At 53.0% G+C, this 20,674-nt stretch overlaps 7 protein-coding genes across 7 annotated transcripts; 3 read left to right on the top strand and 4 right to left on the bottom strand.

The window, feature by feature from the left end:
* Positions 1-377: 377 nt before the first annotated feature.
* On the bottom strand, positions 378-3,980 carry N7474_009020 (HECT-type E3 ubiquitin-protein ligase; the record flags this gene model as incomplete). The annotated part of the gene is made up of 2 exons (XM_057200430.1): positions 378-1,300; positions 1,355-3,980. 2 exons carry the CDS (start codon positions 3,978-3,980, stop codon positions 378-380), a joined length of 3,549 nt encoding a protein of 1,182 aa, XP_057048417.1.
* A 663-nt stretch (positions 3,981-4,643) lies between these two features.
* Positions 4,644-7,313, bottom strand: N7474_009019 (60S ribosomal eL15 domain-containing protein; the record flags this gene model as incomplete). The annotated part of the gene is made up of 5 exons (XM_057200429.1): positions 4,644-4,784; positions 4,852-5,226; positions 5,969-6,546; positions 6,613-7,177; positions 7,224-7,313. 5 exons carry the CDS (start codon positions 7,311-7,313, stop codon positions 4,644-4,646), a joined length of 1,749 nt encoding a protein of 582 aa, XP_057048416.1.
* A 1,156-nt stretch (positions 7,314-8,469) lies between these two features.
* N7474_009018 (histone acetyltransferase NGG1) lies at positions 8,470-10,552 on the top strand (the record flags this gene model as incomplete). The annotated part of the gene is made up of 2 exons (XM_057200428.1): positions 8,470-8,995; positions 9,057-10,552. 2 exons carry the CDS (start codon positions 8,470-8,472, stop codon positions 10,550-10,552), a joined length of 2,022 nt encoding a protein of 673 aa, XP_057048415.1.
* A 326-nt stretch (positions 10,553-10,878) lies between these two features.
* On the bottom strand, positions 10,879-11,385 carry N7474_009017 (MAPEG family protein; the record flags this gene model as incomplete). The annotated part of the gene is made up of 1 exon (XM_057200427.1): positions 10,879-11,385. The coding sequence occupies one exon, from the start codon at positions 11,383-11,385 to the stop codon at positions 10,879-10,881; it is 507 nt and encodes a 168-aa protein (XP_057048414.1).
* A 1,517-nt stretch (positions 11,386-12,902) lies between these two features.
* On the top strand, positions 12,903-14,158 carry N7474_009016 (zinc-dependent alcohol dehydrogenase family protein; the record flags this gene model as incomplete). The annotated part of the gene is made up of 5 exons (XM_057200426.1): positions 12,903-12,934; positions 12,995-13,064; positions 13,120-13,188; positions 13,238-13,913; positions 13,965-14,158. The coding sequence occupies 5 exons, from the start codon at positions 12,903-12,905 to the stop codon at positions 14,156-14,158; spliced, it is 1,041 nt and encodes a 346-aa protein (XP_057048413.1).
* Positions 14,159-14,509: 351 nt separating this feature from the next.
* N7474_009015 (uncharacterized protein) lies at positions 14,510-15,418 on the top strand (the record flags this gene model as incomplete). The annotated part of the gene is made up of 2 exons (XM_057200425.1): positions 14,510-14,910; positions 14,974-15,418. The coding sequence occupies 2 exons, from the start codon at positions 14,510-14,512 to the stop codon at positions 15,416-15,418; spliced, it is 846 nt and encodes a 281-aa protein (XP_057048412.1).
* A 1,256-nt stretch (positions 15,419-16,674) lies between these two features.
* N7474_009014 (PSP1 family protein) lies at positions 16,675-19,323 on the bottom strand (the record flags this gene model as incomplete). Its single annotated transcript, XM_057200424.1, has 3 exons — positions 16,675-17,203; positions 17,262-17,892; positions 17,949-19,323. 3 exons carry the CDS (start codon positions 19,321-19,323, stop codon positions 16,675-16,677), a joined length of 2,535 nt encoding a protein of 844 aa, XP_057048411.1.
* Between the last annotated feature and the right edge of the window lie 1,351 nt (positions 19,324-20,674).

Raw genomic sequence — 20,674 nt, 5'->3', positions numbered from 1 at the left:
AAACCAGGCGCTGAGAGGTTGGAACGTAGTGGGTTTATCTCCTTGCTTAGGGCCCAAACCTACGTGATGAATCGAATGTGTTGTTGTTAAGAAGGACTGTAGAACCTTGGATTCTAGGGTTATAGATATCGTTCTAGAGATAAAACAGCATTGATAGATTCTAGCTAAGCAGCAATACGCCGAATCCGTCATCCCGAAGCCAGTAGCAAAAGAATAACAAACAACGCCAAACTCCAAACTCCTCCATTGTGATATGTGATGGCCCTTTCCAGCGCGCCAATGATTCGTCAAGTCGTTGCAGTGTTCAAAGTTCTGAGAGTAGCAAAGAACAAAAAAGACAGAAGCACAACCCCCAACCCCAAACTCATTTCATTCGATCATTTCAGTCCAAAGCCCTCGCTGTTGATGACTGCATCCCAGAGCAGACGCTGCAATTTCTCCCGCGTGGCATACCGGTACAAGGCCAGCGTGTTGAAGCATGTCCGCGCAATGGGGTATCGCGAACAATCATCACCCAGACAAGCAAGCTTTATCGTCAAGCTGGTTGCCCCCATTGCGGGGATGCGATCGCTGCCCGTGATGAACGACAGGATCTTGCGCTGCCCTTGTGGCGCGGCAGTCTCGAAGAAGTTCCAGAACCATTGGACAACAGGGACTGATTCGGGTTTGGGGGTCTTCCAATTTTCATAAATGGCCACGGCTTTGAGCGAAAGCACATCGAGTGGCTCGTCCGAGCCGCGAATCAGCAGTTCGATCTCCTCTGGGCGGAACAGAGACAACGCATTGCCGCCACAGACAGTGAAGAATCCTCGCTTGAATGGCTCGAATTGTCGGGCCACGGCCGTGTCCAGGAGATAGTGGACATACAGGTCGACGAACTCGCGTCGATTGGAATTGGTCACCGGTCGTTTCTCGCCACCAGCGCAGAGAGGCACTTCGACAATTGAACCGTAGCGATCGATCTGAGCGACAAAGTCATAGCAAAAAGTTTCGGCGACGTCACCGTCGAACTCCAGTAGCGCTCGAAACCCTTTGGCGAGCGCGGGGCGGAACTCGGCAAGATCATCCAGAGTACATTTGAAGTTGATTCGCGCTGAGGTTGCTGGCTGAGGTCCTGTGTTCTGCGGTGCCGCCGCTAACAGTTTCTTGAAGGCGAACGGTGGGAGATCAATATCCAGAATGGTGGAGTTGTATATGGCAAGCCCGAGGAGCACCCCGACCAAGAAAAATTGCTCAGACGACTCGAAACAATTTGGGTTGAAATAGCAATACTTGGAATCGTCGTCATAAACAAACAGTCCTGTTCCCTTGTTAGCTATCATCCAGCAGACTCACTCATGCTTCGTCTGCTTACCATGGTGTGGGTCAAACACCTCTCGAACGAGCAAGAGAAACCATTCTTTGCGCAAGCCGCCGGCATCAATACCCTCCTCCCCCACAAATTCAATGCGGAGGCCCTTCTTGATTTCCTCCTGTCCAGATCCTACGACTTCGCTCACACCGCGAAGGCTGTCTTCAACCAGACAGTCGCGCCGCACTTTCAACACAAGATACTGGCTCACAGCCCTGTGGTTCAGAATGCTGTTGAAAAATGCTTCCCGGGCTTTTCCCTCCATCTGACGACGCGCATCGTGCTCCATGATATGGATCTTCGCCCAAATGCTGAGGAAAAAGGGATATTGGCAGAATGAAAATTTGGCACTTCGAGATTCCCAGATTTCAAAGTCTGCAACCAAGTCCGAGTAGTCCAGAAGGGTGTTGTAGAAAGAGCTTAGGGGGAGCATGTGGCCCTGGCGGTGTCCCGAATGTTTCACGGCAGAGTCATAGCGATGCACAGTCTTTAGCGCTCCGAGAACTCCGTCCGGTTGACGTGGGACATTTGCATTGTTGGCCGTGAAGAGCAACGACATCATCCTGGCCGCGGCTCGGATCTGCCAATCTTCTTCATATATCATAGGGGTTTCCTTTTTGGCAGCGGCTTTCTTATTCGGGCTCCGTCGATTGATAGCGGCATGCAGCTCGGCCGGCGTATTGCCGGCGGCACTGGCAAAGCTTGGGACCAGTTCATTCCCATTCTGCGCCGACTCACTCCGTCTGCGGCCATGCTGACGAGTCAACCGGTAGGTTACAAACCCCCCTATCAGCTCCACCAATCGCTCAAAGTGTCCGGCTGAGAAACGCGAAAACCAAGACACGAAATAGTGATGACAGTCATTGGACGTATTGGACATCAGGCCTAAGATTCGCTTGACGATTCCATAATGATGACTCGAGCTGCTTTGCCGCGCTGAAGACGTGCCAGAAGTTTTTCGAGACGCATTGCCATCCTGGGGCGTCAGTCGCGTCTTGCCTTGGTGCTGAGTCGACGGCCGTCGAGCTTCTCGAGATGGCGAACTTGGCTGGGAATGGGACCAATAAAGAACGGGGTTCGCCAACAAGATGAAAAGAAACCTTGTATCGTCAATTTTCTTCAGAGGCCGTCGTGGTCGTTTCAAAAGATTCTCAGTGGCTTTCAACAAAGTCCTTTGAAGATGCATACGAGCATCGGCAAGCTCCCTCTCGATCACAGACTGGTCGATAGATTCCCATCTCCTTTTCTTTGTCAAGTCTGCGTCTGACTGCAAGATGGTTGGCTTTTCCGCAGCCCATTGCTCGGCCCACGAATTTCCTGCAGTGAGTACCAATTGGTACCACTGAGAGACATCAGCCCAGTTGATTCGAGGGCTTCGCGATGAGACCATTCGAGATCCGCTGTGTGAGCTCTTCCTGGAATGGCCACGGTTACCGTCAGTCTGGGCCCATTCATTCATCCACCAGGAAGAGTTCTCGGCCAAATCGCCCAAGAGAAGTGTTTTGGCATCGGGTTCAAAGACTGCTGTATTTGCTGGCAGTTCAGTGGTGGTCGTTTGTTCTAGCAGAGGGGGGTTGAAGTTGCTGGCTGAACGATTAGATCGGTGAGAATTCGTGGTAAAAGAGTTGTTGAGGCATTCGCAACTTTTGAAAGAGCGTATAATGTAATCTTCTAACTGAGCGAAAATCAGCGCCGGCCTGCGGCTCTTTGGGTCAGGGTCTGCTGGTCGTGCTGATCGCCCTTCCGCTTTCGGGCTCTGGAGGTCTGAGTTCGCACGGATTCTAAGTGGGACATGCTTCCGAGGAGCAATCTTCCTATCTCGGTGGGTAGCTTGCGGTGTGAGATAAGCCGAGTTCTCCTTCGTCATGTCGAATCGTTCGCGTTCACTAGATGCAGATGCACTTCGGCTTCGGGAATCACCTGGTCGAGATGCCGAAAGATATGTGCCGGCAGAACTGTGCGCAGCACCCGATACCGAGCCCTCAAGTCTTGGATCACGCGGCCTTCCAGGTCGATTATCGTTGGGTGGTAACCTAGCCGAGTCCGCACCATTTAAAAGACCCCGAAAATAGGCCGACACGCATGTCTCAATGAGTACACGGGTATAATCAATTGACAAAGGAACCTCTTTCTTATGCAAACGGGATGGTGGTGAGGTGTTGGTAGGATTTGAGGAAATCGGAACCCTAAGCTCTGTATCACCCGGGCTTTTCACATCCTTGCTGGTTTCCAGGTCGTTGACCATCAGGCACGCCGTACATCGGTAGGAGTTCATATTTCGCGGCCACCGGACTGTTGCATTGCATGTCGCGCACTTGCCGGTGGCCAAATCGTCGCCGATAAGGCCTCGTGTCTGCAGTCCTTTCCGGGGACTTGTCGACGCAGACTCCAAAGGGGTGAAATCGTCATCATCGGAATCATCAGAATCCCAGATGTCTAAGGCGCCCCCTTTCTGCTTTCTGCCGGAGAATGGGGAGGTGAGGGAGATGGAGCGAGAATGTCCGCGACGGTATGGACTGGTAGGTGCGCCGCCGTTGTCTGGTGTGGGAGTATCATGTGGATACGAGGGGCGCCGCGGACTGAGAGGCGAGAGAGGAGGGACAGGCAGGTTGCGTCCAGAGGACGGCATGGAGGCGCATCGATTCGGCGAGTAGTTCGAGTAGGAAGAAAAGTTGCAGGCTTCAAGGTCGCTCTTTTGACATCAAAGAGAACCGAGACGCCGGCCTAAGGCAGGACTCAGTCACACATGGAGGAAGTGATGATGAAAGGTAACAAAGAAGCCAAGATGAAGGTGTGAAGGAGAGTTGAGTTGCAGCCTGTCGTCGACGGATTAGGAAAGCGGAGGGTAACTAACCCATGGGAAGCCGCGAATCCGTGCCTGGTGGTGGCCTGAGGCAGCCACAAACTCCGGGCGCGGAACTATGAGCTGATGGACGGACAACATGCGACTCTAGATTATATATCAGCTAGTGCGGCTGAAAAGACCTGCCAGACTAGGTCGGGAGGGCCTGTGGACCCAGTCCAAATTCGGATAAAAGACTATCACCGCAGACTACTCGGTGGTTTCGTGCTACACTCTACTGGCCGAGGACCAGGACAGACTAATCAAGTTGCACCAGTCATGCTTCGTTATGAAAAAAATCAGCTTTTTGGCTAACAGCAGATCCAACCGGTCGGTTGTATTAAACTCAACCCCAGCGTAGATGACACACGGGCGACAAGTTTTTGAAAAGATATCCACATGTCGCTGCCAGAATCCCCCAACCTCCACCACCCCAGTGCCTTGCAGCACTTAACGGTAACGCCACACGCTCTGGGTGTTGTGGATCTTCCAGGTGTGACGGCGGCCGGCCTTGGTGTTGTTGTAGCGGTGGCCCTTGTTCATGCCACGGGACTTCTTGCCGGTGGCAGTGAGGCCACGGCTCTCGCGGTGCTAAAACCCAATACGTTAGTATAATCGTATAATACAAAGGCGAAAAAACAAGTCTCACCTTGTGGACAGGCTTGCAGATCCAGTTGATGCGAGCATCGCGGCGGATAGCCTTGTGCTGGGGGTCAACGCAGATGACCTCGAAGTACTTGTAGGTCGAGTCCTGGTTGATCCAGTAGGAGTTCAGGACACGCAGGTTGGCGCAGCGGCGGCCAACACGCTCCTCAGCGGTGGCCTTGAGGGCACGCTGGTACTTGAGCTGGTTGACACCGTGGTTGGTGGGCTTGCCGTAGGTGGCACCCTTGGGAACAGGGCGCTTGCGACCACCGCGGCGGACACGGATGCGGTAGATAACATAGCCCTGCTTGGCCTTGTAGCCGAGGCGGCGGGCCTTGTCGGGGCGGGAGGGACGCGAAGCACGGTGGATGGCGTTCAGCTGACGGAGCTATATTGATGCACTCTCAGCAAAGTTCAACGAGTGTATAGCAAGACACAGGACTCCATTGGGGGGGTCTCTTGCGTGCCACAAAAAGCATTTCCGCCGGGCCAATCGATTTTTGTTCGAGCCTCGCAATACCACTGAAAGGATATTCCCGATGGCAACGCACACGAGCGTCCGGCGGAGATGTTAAGCGGATCGGGGGGTCGTAGGGGTCTATCTCACCTCCCAGCATCGGACGCGCAGCAAGAAGCGAATCACGTCGGACTGCTTCTTCTTCTGGATCTCTTCCACGTACTTGAGGGCACCCATCTGGAGAACACACAGCGAGTCAGAAACCGAATTTCAATTCAGGGTAATGGCCGCAGTTTCAATTATTGTAAGCATACCTTGTCGGTTTAGGTGTTGTGTGGTGGTGTCGTTCGTTGTCGGTCGGCGGAAAAGTTCAACGGACGGAAGCGAAGAGGATGGATTGTGTGTGGGATTAGGCGAGGGCGGAGTCGCTTTCTGCCTTGTGATGCCTCAGGCATGAACGGGTTTATTGCATGACTAATCAATTCCATCTACACAGTAACTAAATCCAACATTTGAACCAAATCCAGAACTATTCACTCTGTACAGTCTCCCTGTCTGGTCTGGCTGACCGGCGCAACCCCCGTGCGGGTCTCTCTCGAAACCGCCTCATCATATCGTCCCGTTCAACCATCGCATTCGTCACTTGCACCTCACAAGGGCCCGGCGGCAAGACGCTCTTCTTGCACAATGGACACAGGCTGCTGTTCTCCATGAGAAACGGGTCAATGCAGCTGGGGTCAAATATGTGGCCACAAGGTAATTCCCGGACCGTGGATTCCCCGACCACGAAATCATCAAGACAAATCGCGCAGGTGGTTTGCGTGTGGCTCAGTCGATAATGGGCTTTCGGGTCTTCAGGCTCAGTCTGTGCGGCTGAGCTGATCACCGCGGGCTTAGGCTTCTTTAGACTAGCATCGTCCACGTTCTCAACGGAGGATGTGGCGTATTCGAGGTCACCATTGACCTCAGCCACACCAGAGTGCGTATTGTTTTTGGCCAGTGTCGCCGCCGGGGGTGATTCGATGCTGGGATAAGTGTAAAGCGGCAGTTCTTCGACGACATTGCGAGGAACCTTGATTTGATTCAACGCCAGATACTCGATGTCGACTTCGCCTGCATCGATACGTCTGCGGAGCGTATTCCGCCGCCGTCGCTGTAAAAGACGGTAGAGAACCAGGATGATCAGAGTCAGCACCAGGATAGTTCCCAAAATAGCCAGGATGAACCCCCAGAGACTCGGCATCTGGCTTGCTGGGTCATCTGTGAACTGGGTCAGCAATTCAATCTAGCTACAATACATCTTGCGCAATCACTTACTGATGTCAATCATGGCAAAGAGCCTACTATCCTCCGCATGATTATCCATGAACGGCTGGCTACTGTTGCTGATATTGTTCCTGTTCCCACCATCCGAGAACCAAGAAAGCTCGCGCATCAGTGTTTCACCTGCCGGACCAGGGATCGCATAGACGGGGTAGTGGTTGTCGGATTTCCATGCATCCCGATCATTCAAATTCCACAGATCGTCGTTGGGTGGCGGTGGTAGTCCCGTCTCGTTGCTGGAGGGCTGGAAAAAGATGAGGGCTTGTATTCCAACTTTCTCCGAGGCAGCCAAGAAGGATTTTGTGCACTCGACATTCACCCAAGGGGCCAGGCCGAGAATGGGATATCCGAACTGCCAGACATCTTCATGGCGTGTCACATTTGAGGGCACCCATGGTAAAGTAATTGAATTACATGGGTCTTTGGGCTCGAGACTGGGGACGAATAAGAGACCCGAGATGGCACCGGATTTCGGCGCATCGTAGCTTGAGAGTGTCTGGACTGTGTTGTCGAGAACAAAGCGAAATCCAACATTATCCTGGAGGTGTGAAGTCAGTTTCTCGTATCCGAAAATGAAAGGAGGATCATTATATCATTACATTAACCGATGGCGTGTCGTTAGACGCTCTCCCGGGGCCCGCGAAAAGCGTGGCCACTGTCGACTGCGACGAGTCAGACGAGTAAGTACGAGACATTCTGATAAACAATTCTCTATTACTGAGCACCATGCAAACTGAAGCATAAACTCCACTGGATCAGCTTGACCGTTTGTGGGTGCATGCACATGATGAAGTCGCAGTAGCTGAGTAGGAAAGAAGAGAAGCAAATTAAGAGAAAGCATCTGTTTTAGAGGCCAGCCTGGGAGAGAGCAAGGAATTTGATCCCGGCCAAAAAAACGGGCTAACCATAGCTATTGCAGCCATTTCGGTCATCATGAGTGGCCAAAAGAATGCTTTGCCTGATCGGGTCCGTCGTAGGAATGCCCATAGGTCTGGTTCCGACCACGAGGATCCTGTAGATCACGATTGGTATTGATTATTAGAATATACAAACATCAAAACATATCCGCAATCGTGCCAAGGGATGGGTGCATGCCCTGTTCGTGTCAAGTGGTTGCCGGATTAGGGTTGCCGTTTGCGGAAGGACTACGCTTCCGGGGTATCATATTTCCCGCACACTTTCGCAATAATAGACGGCCCGGATACTATATATGTAGTACATGGTAATTATTCAGCTTTATATATGAAAAATAGCTCGTTCCTTCTATCTTGTAACTAGTCCAAATCGCTGCCATGGTTCTGAAAGGGCACAATACTCTCCAGTCCGAAATATATCTTAACTTGCCCAGGTCTGTCCACTCACCACCCTAGAGATGGTACAGCAACTAGTGATACGTTCCCAAAGGCCACGAAATGAAAGACATTTTATTGTAAACCAACAGATAATTAGAAGGTCTACACAATAAATGCCGAGCACTACAGCATCCCCATTTACGACCAGATCACGTGCACAATCGGTCGGTTATCGGCTTATCACCATGTGACATACATCACGTGCCAGACTTGGAGTCACGGGCCTCAACATCGCCAACGTCGTCATGTCCGTTCACATGCATCACTGGCCATCAGAGCGTCTCTGTGTACTTGTGCAGATATACCAGGAATAGTGTGCCGGTTTCATTCGTTTGATCGATTCCTGGCCCAGTGACCGACTGAAGAAATGTCCTACCGAACTCCAAGCCGTGCCTCATAAGAACGAACCTCTCATTCCACCCCGATCGATAACCCTCTTAACTGCTTTTACCCGACCACATCATAAAAGCTTTCGCTCACCGTTATCCGCGGATCAACCATGCCGTCCGCATACAAGAGCAAGGGCAAAGGTCGCGACGCGCGCCAATCGCGAAGCCGCAACACCACCCCGTCCACCGCGAGCGCACCCACGGCCGCAGCATCATCAATTCCCAGCTACCTCGACAATGATGTGACCAAGCAGATTGATGTAGCCAATACCGAGTATACGGATTTGCTCGAATTGGTGGCCGGACCGAACATTCCCGACTCTAAGACCCTCGAAAGGCTGGTGGAACACCTCAAGTCCCTCAGTGATATGGCAGATGTGCGTGGCGAGACATTTAATGCTGGAATGCGTGAGATGTCCCAAAAACGCAAAGAGGTGGTCGATGACCAAGAGCTTGAGCGAGAGGTGGGAGAACGCTCGAAGCTGAAGCGCGAGACGGAGGATGACGACGATGTGCCCAAGGGAGGGAAGTTAAAGAAGCGCAAGGAGCGCGCCAGTGCAAAGGATGAGCGCCCGTTGAGCCACGGCGCGCATGATGTCGCTCGGCAGGATGGAGCTGAGACGAAGGTCGAGGGAGGTGAGTGATGCGTCAACACCCCAAGTGTTCTCGGACCTCAAAAATAATTGACAACTTCCAGCTGCTTCCCCAGTTTCGAAACACTCTAAAAATGCAGCCTCCGAAGGCAGTTCATCTCTGTCGCCACCATCCATGTCACCGAACGGCGCAACTATGAAAGATGAAGGTGCTACCGGACCTGGCTCTCCCGGCTCCGAGTCCGCCGCCGAATCCCACCAGCCTGAACCCACACCGGCAGTACCCCAGGTGCAAGTCTTTGGAGCAAATCCATTGAAATTCGATGATCCGACTGTTTACCATATCCGTGATGTCCTACCAGATATGACCGACGACGAGAAAAAAGAGATTTACAGTGTGGCTCGCTTCCCTAAAACTGATCTCAAGGACTTGATGGCGGGTACGCCTCCGGACAAGGACTTCAGCAACGCCAAACCTTCCAACCAGGTCAGCGCCAATACGTTCCAGGCATACATTGATCCTTACGTTCGGCCTCTTACCGAAGAAGACATTGCTTGGCTCAGAGAGAGGGTAAGATGCGCCGCTTACATTGGTGCAGCGCAGGATACTAATTGGACACAGGGCGATCGCGTGACCCCTTTTATAAATCCGCGTCGGGGAAAGAAGAACTACCGTCAGATCTGGTCCGAGGAAGACGGACTTTCTTATGACCAAAGCCAAGACGACAAGGACCAGCTACCTCTAAACCAAGGACGTGGCAGCATTGAGCAACTGACGGACGATAAGGCGGAAACCAACGAAGTCTCGATCGGGCCATTACTCAGTCGACTATGCTCCCTCCTCCGGTACGAGCATCGCACTCTGCCGGACGACAATCCTACCTCTAATGGCGACACCTCCGGAGCAGGCGGCCTGGGGGGTGATGCGATGGATATTGATGGCACGAACGGAGAGCTAGAGACCAAGACCGAGAGCAAGCCGCACCCTCCGGCAACAGCCTTCCGGGACGCCGACCCGAATGGGTTCAAAACATCCGTGGCCAAGCTCGACCACGCCCAACTGGATGAGCGCGCAAAAGCCGAGCTACGATACATTGGGTTCTTGGGTGCAGATGACAACCCGGACTACGACGCACATTACGACGACGAAGTTGCCGAGCGCCTCCGTCTCCTTCAGAACGAGCTCAAGAAACAGATCATTACCAACAACGCGCGCAAGGCCCGCATCCTGAAGATCGCGCAGGAGCACATGGCGCTTCTGGAATTCACTACCATCCAGGACGACCTTGACTCCCAAGTCCAGCAGGCCTATCTCAAACGTACCCGCACCATGGGCAAGAGCAAGAAGGGCTCCCAGGCAAAGCACCGCCCGGGTGGTGCCGGTGGAGGTAGCCACATTGCCAGCGCGGGCATTTCTCGCCCCGCTGTCGGAGACGCCGCAAAGATCGTGATGGACCGGCGCAAGCGCTGGGGTGATGCTTTCCGACCTATCTTTGAAGACATCAAAACCACTATCCCTACTGCTGGGGAGACGATTTTCGACACAGCAACCATGAATGAATATGAAAAGGCGGAATTGGAAGCCTGGGATGAAGAATAATGTCTCCAGTCCTGCTGGTTTCGAATATTCTGGCGGAGGACACTTTTACGATGACACGAATGGGCTGGCTCGGCGTCCATGGTTACCATTTTTTTGTCTAAAGTGATGGCTCTGCTAGTATTTCTATAAATACATAGGAATGGATATGGTGCTTGGGGTTGACATCGTGTGGTGCATGCCGTGGGTTTCCAGGCAGACCAGGAATTAACCTTCTACAATGAGAACTTATCGCAACTTATATTCCTGGGGATGTATTCCTATAAACCCGACTGAGTGGCGATGATAATGTATTATTACTATTGCTACAAATTCGATCGTCGTCCTACCTAAGCAGCAAGCAACCGTCCCGCCCTCCACAACAAAAACAAGCAGCTCATATTCCCCCACCACCACACAAGTCCCCGAACCTGACTCCATCGTGGATGTCCAACAAGAATATAAACCGCCCCATAAACAGTCCGTGCCATGGTATACGACGCCGCAGCAGCATTAATAGTCTGCGCCGGGACTCCAGCATGCGACGCAAAAAGCACACTAGCAACCAGCAGCGTGAAATTCTCCACAGCGTTCGCATGCGCCGCCTCGTTGCGCTTCAGCATGTCCAGCTGCGCGCGGGTGATCTTGCCCTCGCGCACGGCGGCTTCGCCGTATTTAGACAGGTCCTCGCGCGGTGATTCCTGGTGGTCGATTCCGTAAATTTGTTTCAGCGTGCGGCTGGAGAGGAGGCCATAGGCGAAGATGAAGTTGAATCCCAGGAAGGCGGGGCCGTAGTTTGAGATTGAGGCTGTGGCGGGTGCGGCGCGGAGGCCGAGTTGGGTGAGGAATGAGCTCATTTGGGGATATGAATGGATCGAGGTTTTGAGGGAGAAGTAGAAGAAAGAAATCAAAGAAGGGAAGTGGGTGGTTGTTCTTTTAAAGTCTTACCTCAGATTACGTTGGTCTAAGAGACGAGGCTCTGAACGACCCCCAAGACACACCGGAGAATTAGGGGCACGGTTGACTTCACGGACCTTCCGCGGACTGACCGGAGCGCACCATGGCGCAGTAGACTACCCGGGCCCGCTTTCTAGCTTATAAACAAAGATCAGAACTATACAACTCTTTTGACTATTTTGGACCTGTTCATCCTTCTATTAGAGGTAGCAAATATTTTACCTAATATTTAGGGTTATAGATCGAAATTTAAAATATTTCTTGCCTGTTGTGGAAGCAAGAGCTGGACGATGCCACTACATTAATGGGTTATGTCGGGCCAGTCCGTGGAATGCGAAGCTAAGCAACTATACAGCTCAAGCCTGGAACCGCCCAACGTCTAGTCTAACAATTCCCGATTGAGAAATGAGTCCCAAAGATCGATTAGCAGAGGCTTAATCCCAACGCTGTCAATTCAAACTCAACTGACCTCCACCAAATTCCAGTCCGGTCTGATCCATTCAACTGCTACGAGTCACAACCACCCGTGTCGCAGCGTGCCAGTTGATTCTGGGAACAAACTTTGAACACATCGTCCTGCAGCTGGCGTCCAAATCGGCCGCGTCCCCCGCCGCAGCGCTCAGGGAGCCCAGATCGCGCCAATTCGCTAGGCAGTCGAATTGATAAAAAACGAATTGGTAAAAAAAAAAAAAAATAAGCTATGGCCAGAGCTGGTCCGCGTATTCAGTTTCAGGCGCCGCCGTGGCTATCTTTGTTTTTTCCTGGTGGAGCTAGAGGTGAGATGAGATGAGATGGAGGAGGCAGTCAGTTTAGATCTGGGTTAGGAGCAACACGAGTTTCCTGCATTGGTATTTTTGGGGGAAGTCAGGTGGCGCGAATATTTTTTGGTGAGAAATTAGGATGGGCTGCAAAAATTAATTACAAGTGCACCTGGTTGTTCATATTGATGTTCTTCAGCATGGCCCGGTTTTAGGGCGGGGCCGTCGGGAGGCGCAAATGAAGTCATGCGCAAAACAACAACGTTCCCCCTTTCGGTTCACCGAATTGAATCCGACTGGGTTTGACATGAAATAACTGTTCCAATTGATTTGATTATGATTAGCAATTCTCCAAAAGAGCGTGCAGGCGGCCCTCTGTCGGACCAATGCGCAAACAGCGGCCACGAGCAGCAGTGGCAGATGTTGGGAGAGACGATAGTGGAGTCGATACAGGAGCAAGAATCCCGTCAATGCCGATCCAGGCCCACTTGAGGCTGTGACTTCATGGTGAGAAGTAGCCAGGTAAGAGGGAATAGTGAAGCAGATGATGGCGTTGCGGTGGCCCCTCCTTGGCCGCGGGTATATAATGCCCCTCTTTCCCTCTTGAACCCCGTATTTTCTTCCTCTGCATCCGGTTGAATTAGACTCAATCTTCCATCATGGCTATCCCCAAGACTATGCGCGCTCTCCTGTTAGTCCCTACCTTACCTGACTTGCCCTATGTTGAAAGTATACTGACCACCTGCTATAGATACTCGAAGCCAGAGCACTATGGCATCGTCGAGGTTCCTGTACCCGAGCTGCGCGAGAACGATATTTTGGTATGACCGCAGCATACCTTGTGAAATCTGTTAGCTGACTGTGGTGGCATTATAGATCAAGGTCAAGGCCTGCGGTGTCTGCGGCACTGACCTGCACATCCACGAGGGTGAATTCATCGCCCAGGTATGTATCCAGTCCTACTGCTGTGACAGACAGCTGACAATTCCGCAAGTTCCCCCTGATTCCCGGTCATGAGACTGTCGGCGTAGTCGCAGCCGTGGGTCCCAAGGTGAAGGGCTTCGAAGTTGGCGAGCGTGTAGTCGCCGACAACTCTGAGCTGTGCGGCACCTGCTTCTACTGCCGCCGCGGTGACGAGCTATTCTGCGAGAACTTTCAGGCCCACGGCGTGACAATGAACGGCGGTTTCGCCGAGTACTGCGCCTACCCCGCCGGCCGGGTGTTCAAGATCAAGAACCTGTCCGATGTGGATGCGACGCTGCTGGAGCCGGCCTCATGCGCAGCGCACGGTCTCGACAAGATCGCGCCGAAGATGGGCTCGTCCGTGCTCATCTTCGGTGCTGGACCTACCGGTTTGGTTCTCGCGCAGATGCTCCGCCAGTGCGGTGGCTGCCATGTCGTGGTGGCTGCGCCGCAAGGTCTGAAGATGGAGCTTGCGAAGAACCTTGGTGCTGGCGATGTGTATGTTGAGCTATCACGCCAGGATCCTCAGGCGCAGTTCGACAAACTCAAGGCCGAGAACCCGTACGGCTTCGATATCGTTATCGAGGCTACCGGTAACCTCAAGATCCTCGAGGACTCGATCAACTATGTTCGTCGTGGCGGCAAGCTGGTCGTGTACGGCGTGTACGCGAACAAGGACCGCGTCTCGTGGCCTCCGGCCAAGATCTGTAAGTTTTCTACTTCTTGCAGGTGTCGTTCAATTGCTGATTATTGCGCAGTTGGTGACGAAATCAACATTATCGGCAGCTTCTCCGAGACGTACAAGTTCCCCGCTGCTATCGACTATCTGGACTCCGGCAAGGTCAAGGTCAACGGTATTGTCAACAAGGTGTTCAAGATTGAGCAGTGGGCCGAGTGCCTGGAGTCGATGCGAAACAAGAGCGCCATCAAGGCTGCCATCACCTTCGACTAGGCCGGTTAAACATGGTGAGTTATGAGATGAGCGAGTGCATAGGATATTTGGACACATAGGATTTTGATTAATAGAAATAATCGATTTCCTTGAACATTGCCCTTTTACGTATATGGGTGCAAATGAGGACCTTTCGGGCAGCCACCAAGGTAGGTGGGCCGTTGACCTAAGTAACTAGAATTATGGCCGCATTATTCTCGAGTTGACCTAGCATTGCTAACCGTCTAATACCAATGCTCCGTAGTAGTTAGTTGGTTAATTATTCAACTGCTGACTTAGTTGGATATCTCTCCACTTCCACTTCCAACTCCATTCTTCACCTCCCACCAACCACATCACATCACCACCACAATGGTCAAACCCCTGACCTTCAAAGGCGACAAGCCCAAAAAACGCAAACACCGCGACCTCTCCGACCCAGACAAATCATCCTCCAAAACTCTCAAAACCGATGACTCCCCCTCCTCCGCTGCACCCGCCAAGACCACCGCTGAGAACGACGAGCCCGAAGACCAGAGCTGGGTCTCCGCCGACGCACCGAGCGATATCGCCGGCCCGGTCGTGCTAGTCCTCGCGTCAGACAAACCCACCTGCATCGCCAGCGACGCGAACGGAACCGTTTTCGCGAGCGCGCTGGAGAATCTCATTGCGGATGACCCCGGCACGGCGGAGCCGCATGATGTGCGCCAGGTATGGGTTGCGACGCGCGTGGCGGGGACGGAGAGTTTTAGTTTCAAGGGGCATCATGGGAAGTGCGTTTCCCCCTTCCCACTCCATTGGAGTAGTACCACACCATAACATCCACTGACGAGTAGGGTGGCTGGCAGATACCTCAGCAGTGACAATTACGGTATCCTAAGCGCCACCGCATCAGCAGTATCGCACTACGAGTCCTTCCTCGCGATCCCATCACCAGACCTGCCCGGGACATTCTCAGTGCAAACGCGCGGCGGTGATTCGGAGACATTTCTCAGCGTGAAAGAGTCCGCGAAAGGCGTCGAGATCCGCGGGGACGCGAACGCACTTTCGTTCGACACGACGGTGCGCATTCGGATGCAGGCACGGTTTAAGCCGAAGCTCCGCGCGTCGAAGGAGTCCAAGGCCTATGAAAAGATTAGCCGCAAGGAGTTGGAGGGGATTGTGGGGAGGAAACTTGATGATGGAGATGTGAAACGGTTGAGGAGGGCGAGGAAGGAGGGCAATTTTCATGAAGAGGTGTTGGATGTTAGGGTCAAGGGAAAGCATGATAAGTTTGCTTGAGGTGTGTTTCTTCCTTCTTCCCCCTGGGTTTGGTAGGAAGAAATGCTAATTGGGATAGGGTTATATAGCCTGCAGGCCAGAGATGAGTATATTTCTGGATGTCTGGGTGTATTTCACGATAGATGATCGGCTACCAACATATCAGCGGAACATCTCAAGGATCTCGATTTCTCACTGGCAACAAAAGAAACTGCTAAAGAAGCCGGTACGGCACCCGCCTCTTTGTGCGCTATAGGTCCTGCTCGCCAAGAGGCATGGCGACCGAAGAACAAGAGGCCACCAGTCCATATCCGTCAGGAGAAGAACCTTGAGGATACTAAAAGATTAGTACCCAGCCTGCGCAAGTGCTAGATCTCACATACAAACCAACTACACAGCTGGCTATGACGCTCGGCATATACATTATGTAGTATATTTACTTCTTTTGCCCTTTCGACTTCAGGACCATTAAGTCCATTCTCAAAGTGGATGATGAGATAGTCTCACCTTTATTCTACTGTAAATATAGAGGGAGACCGTGCTTATAGATGCAGTAGACAGACGATATCAAGGGTATGTCTCACCATAACATTGTGTCTGGTGCCCATTCCAACAGAGATCTCGACCCATTATTCACTAGAAACAAAAATGGTTTCTTCTTATTCTGTTCTCAAACTTTAACATCAATCTATTAAGAGACAGAAAACAGAAAAGGAAAGAAAGCGGTGGTAACGACTGCGGGTCTCCGTCCCGTGTGCACCCCAGGGGTATGAATTCTAATCTTTAAAGAAGTCGTTCGTACACGGAGAGGTTGACAAGAAACAAAAAGGAAAAGGAAAAGGACAAGACAAAAAGAAGAAAGCAGACCACAGGTCCACGAACAGAACAGATAAAAAGCATTCTTGCAAATCTTGCAAATCTTGCAGTTCTTGCGGGAATTGGATAGAGAGTGGCACCCATATCCCATCCATCATCCATTTCTTTGGGAAAAATCAAAACAAAACGGATCAAATCAGGTCAAATCAAATGAGCATGAAAATAAAACCAAAAACATCTGGGAGAGCGTATGGATCGAACCGTAACAAGTCTAGGGAACGCGTGTGTGAATCTTCTTTCGCCAGGGAACATATAGCAACAAAAGGCACAAGCAACTCAAGACAAAACAAGACAGGAAACAGAAACAAAAACAGACTAAAAGCAGATTGTACAAAGGTTTAGTAGTAAGTAAGCAAATGAGTCAAATAAGTAAATGGAAACAAGAATCGATCGATGACCACTTAGGAATTGAGTGATAGGCCCTGGAAGCGATTGACCCATTCGCCCTGGGTGGGATGCATGCGCGGCGCACCATTCGAGGCAGCGCCGCCGGGAGGGAAGTCGGCGTACCCTGCTGTGTCGAGGGGGCCGTAGCTGGTAGGCGAGTAAGTGGCAAACGGGTCGGACTGACCCTCTGACTGGCGGGAAGACTGCGTGAATGGCTGGTACGGCTCGGAGTAATTGTTGCGCAGCATCATGGGATTGGAGATTCCCTCGCGGCCTGGATCCACGTCGGAGCGCGCGCCAGCATAGGCTCTGCCGTCGTGCTGGTGTCGGCGGTCGGTGGGCGGTCCGTCCTGGCTGTAGAGTGGGTTGCTGAGCCCGCTAGGCGGACCTTGGAGGCCCGCGCTTGGAGGGGTGACGAAGGAGGCTGGGTTGATGGCTGACATCCAGATGCGGGTTTTGTAGATCTTGAAGAGGTCGGTGACGAGCGAGTTGAAGTTGATGTATGAGTCCGCGAAGTAGTAAAAGGTGAGTTTCTTCCAGTCCCTACAAAAAGCCAATTAGCTGTGTGTTAAGAAGACAGAAGATAACAGAAGAAACTTACATTTGGAACTCGGCATCGAGGATCTCCATGTTGAGTCGATGCTCGGCAACCTTCTGCTGGCAGACCCGTTTGGCTTTCGCCTCGTTTCCTTCCTTGTCTCGCAGAGTCAAAATCTCGTGATTCTGCGCCAGGCGCTTGATAAGCTTGGGCTTGATGTCGGTAGTAGGCTCCTGCACACCGTGCGGACCATGGGGACCCATGCCTCCGGTGGCACTTCGACCCAACCCTGATATACCTGCAGTGGGATTTGCCACACTCGACGCTTCGAGCTGCCCCTGTCGAGAAAACATCATGAGCCACTTGTAATGCTCCTCGGCATATTGCTGTTTGAGCTCCCTCGCTTTCTGAAGAGAGACGTTCGCATGCTGGACAGTGCCCAAATCTGTACCTCGATCGGCCTCAACAATTACTAGATCGCCGACTTTGACCTGTAGGCCTGTGTCTTCTTGGATATAAAAAACATCCGCACGGTGGCACTTGAATGTTACGATGTACAGAAGTTGGTTCTGGTGGGCGTGCGACAAGCCTGGCTGACGGCCATAGGCACCTGACAGAGCATACTGATTCAGGGAAGCCGGTATGCCTGATGAACCATCACCGCGCAAGGTTTGTTCACGTGGGTAGTAGGATTCTGCGAAGACAAAGTTAGCATCATACCTGAAAGCCCAGATGGACGTTGAGACTTACGTGGCTGCATGGACGGGTTAGAGTAATCATAGTTCTCCTCACGATCTCCCATGCCCGATCGAGCACCCCCGGCATGCGCATCGACCGAGCCGGCTGATGTGTGCCGGACCGGGATATCAGCAAACGAATGGCGACGGCTCTGAGGCACATCGACAAGACTGCCAAACCCCAGCGACGTCTGCCAATGAGCCTTGCGAACATTGTCCAGCGCACGATTGTCCAGGGGAGAAGCGAACGACGAAAACTGCGGCTCCAGATTGGCTGAATGCTCCGAGAACCGTCTCCGTGCGTTGCTGCGCATGTTGGTATATCCTTGAATATCGCGCAGCTCTCCTATATCCTCAACGGCAAGATCCGATTCCTCTGGAACACTGCCATGAATGCGATGCAAGGCATGCGCGGCCCCGGAGACGGAGGCAGACGAAGAAGCCCGGTCCCGGAATCGGCTGTCCATTTGACCTGCTGCAGCTTGTCGTAACATGGCATTCTCGCGCGCAAGCTGTTCAATTGTGCGCGCCTGGCTTGCCGAGTAATTGCCATCGTCCGCGCCGTTGTCATCATCATCGCCGTCTTCGTCTTCTCGTAGCTGGCCGAGCATTGCTGGGTCATGACCTAGTTCACCGAGAACACTGGGTCGCGCGGAGCGGGGCTGAACAGCAGACATTTGACCTGGTCCACGAGAGCGGCCACCCGCATACGGAGCGCCAGTCCCTGCCTTGCTGGCCATTAACCCCAGCAACTCTGGGTCCATCTGACCGACAGAATAGGATTGGGAGCGATAGGTCTTGGGAGTAGGATGAAGCGGAATCGAGAATGGGATTGCCGATTCACCGGAGATAGTGCGCGTCACTGGACTCAGCATGTCATCTGCTAGGGTCCCACTTGAGGGTGGAGGGTTGGTCATCGTTGGCGACGGCACAATCTCCGACAGACGAGACGGTGGTTCCTTGCGGGACTCGGTGTTCCAGATACCGGTTCCCCAGGGAAATGAGCTGCTGCCCGCTTGATTCCAGTTGAATGAGCCGCCGCTCAGCCCAGGACTCGGGTTGGTCGCCCACGGCGCTTGGTCGCCAGAAGGGCTGGCAGGGTTGGATGGCCCCGCAGCAAGCGGGCCTCCGGGGAGAGATGGCTTTCGCTGAGCGCCCAGTGGCACCTCGTTTAACCAAGAGGGGCGCCGCACAGGCTTAGTCTGAGGGGCGGTGGTTTGGGTGGGAGCGATATGGTCCCCGTCATCATCAGATGAGGCCAGCGCTTCCGAGTCTGGGGTCGAGCGGCGCACACCCGGGTGACTCTTCTCCAGCCTGACAGCTGTTGCACCCGGTGCAGGTGGCGTGTTTGACTGGGCCGAGGCCAGCTTATTCGATGGCGCGGCCATGGTGGAACTGGTCGTGGTTAGAAACCTCTGCGAATGTTTCCGGACAGAGCTATGCTCACCTCCGAGATCTCTGTAGGACAAGGATAGATAGAACGGATTCGGGAAGACAAGAACGTGCACACGCGACAAAGCTCCAGTCTTTTGGTGTCCACGCGGTAAAGAAAAGAGACAGAGAAACCAGCTCAGTCTCTCCAAGACCTGAGGGAGGGAGGGAGGTGGTATGCACTATGTTCCACGGAGCAACCGTCAGTCACAACAATCGGATAATTTCTTGCAGTTCGACCGACACCACAGGGCAGCACGCAACATGTTGGAGTGGCCGAGCTCTGCCAGTGGCAAAAGTGGGGAGACCACATATCGCAAGCTCCAGCCAACTGATAAGAGCTCGGGGAATTCGGGGATACAATAGGGAGCGATAAGATGCGAGCGAGAGAGAGGGAAAAATCAAAAAGGGTTGCTGCATGGGAGCTCAGCCCAGCAGTCTGCACACGTACCGGATGGGATTCTTCAGGGTGTCCCTCACGCGACTATCGCCCCCGAGGTGATGGTATTTTGGAGTGGATCTCACCCGAAGAAACCGAAGAACGGAATGCGACAAAAAGGGAGGGGATCGTAATCGTGTCTGTGTGCGTTGGAGATGAGTGGTGTTCCAGTCAGCGACCGTCGCAACCCCGTATTGCGGGGGGGGCAGAGAGAAGGGAACAATGCGCGCCACCCGTCCAACTCACCACTCTAAAGGGTCTTTCTCTTTTTTTCTTTTCTCGGGCCAGATCTATGGGGAAACCAGCTGGGGCTCTTCGTGGGTCTCGTAACAAAAAATATCCCACTCTCTTTTTTTGGAGGTTGGTTGGACTGAAGCGGCCAGGCTTCTTCTGGTCGGTCTTCGCTCTGGCAGCCGGGAGAGGTTGAGCAGGCCCGTATTTCGCACGACGAAGGGGAGTGTCGCGTGGGGATGGTCGCGAAACACCTGCTCGTGGTTGAGAGAGGAATCGCCGTCGGTCGGCAAGAGGTTCTTTTTTGGTTCGGGGCGGTCGCGTGCCGGAATGCGCGCGAGGTTGCAGTAGTGGTGGCGTGACTATGGATGACGTTGTGGAGTCGAGACCGACGACCCGTTAAGGGCGCATTGTTGAATAGGGGAGGGGGAGGGGGAGAAGTAGATGAGATGGGAAGGAGAGGGGAGGAATCGTCAGGGGAGGATGAAGCAGAGCAGAAGAAGGTCAGTCAGAAAGGGCGGGGGTGGATGGACAGCGAGAAACGGATCTGGCAACGTTGCCCCGAAGCTCAGGTGGGACAGTCTCTGCTTTAGCGAGGTCGTCACTAGTGTTAGCGCTGACTGGCCTATGGGACCATT

The sequence above is a fragment of the Penicillium riverlandense genome (assembly GCF_028828495.1).
Source record: "Penicillium riverlandense strain IBT 135883 chromosome Unknown utg000008l_segment0_segment0, whole genome shotgun sequence".
In the NCBI taxonomy this organism is placed as follows: Eukaryota; Fungi; Ascomycota; class Eurotiomycetes; order Eurotiales; family Aspergillaceae; genus Penicillium; species Penicillium riverlandense.
The sequence above is the reverse complement of the archived record's forward strand: the minus strand, read 5'-3'. Positions and strand labels throughout refer to the sequence as shown.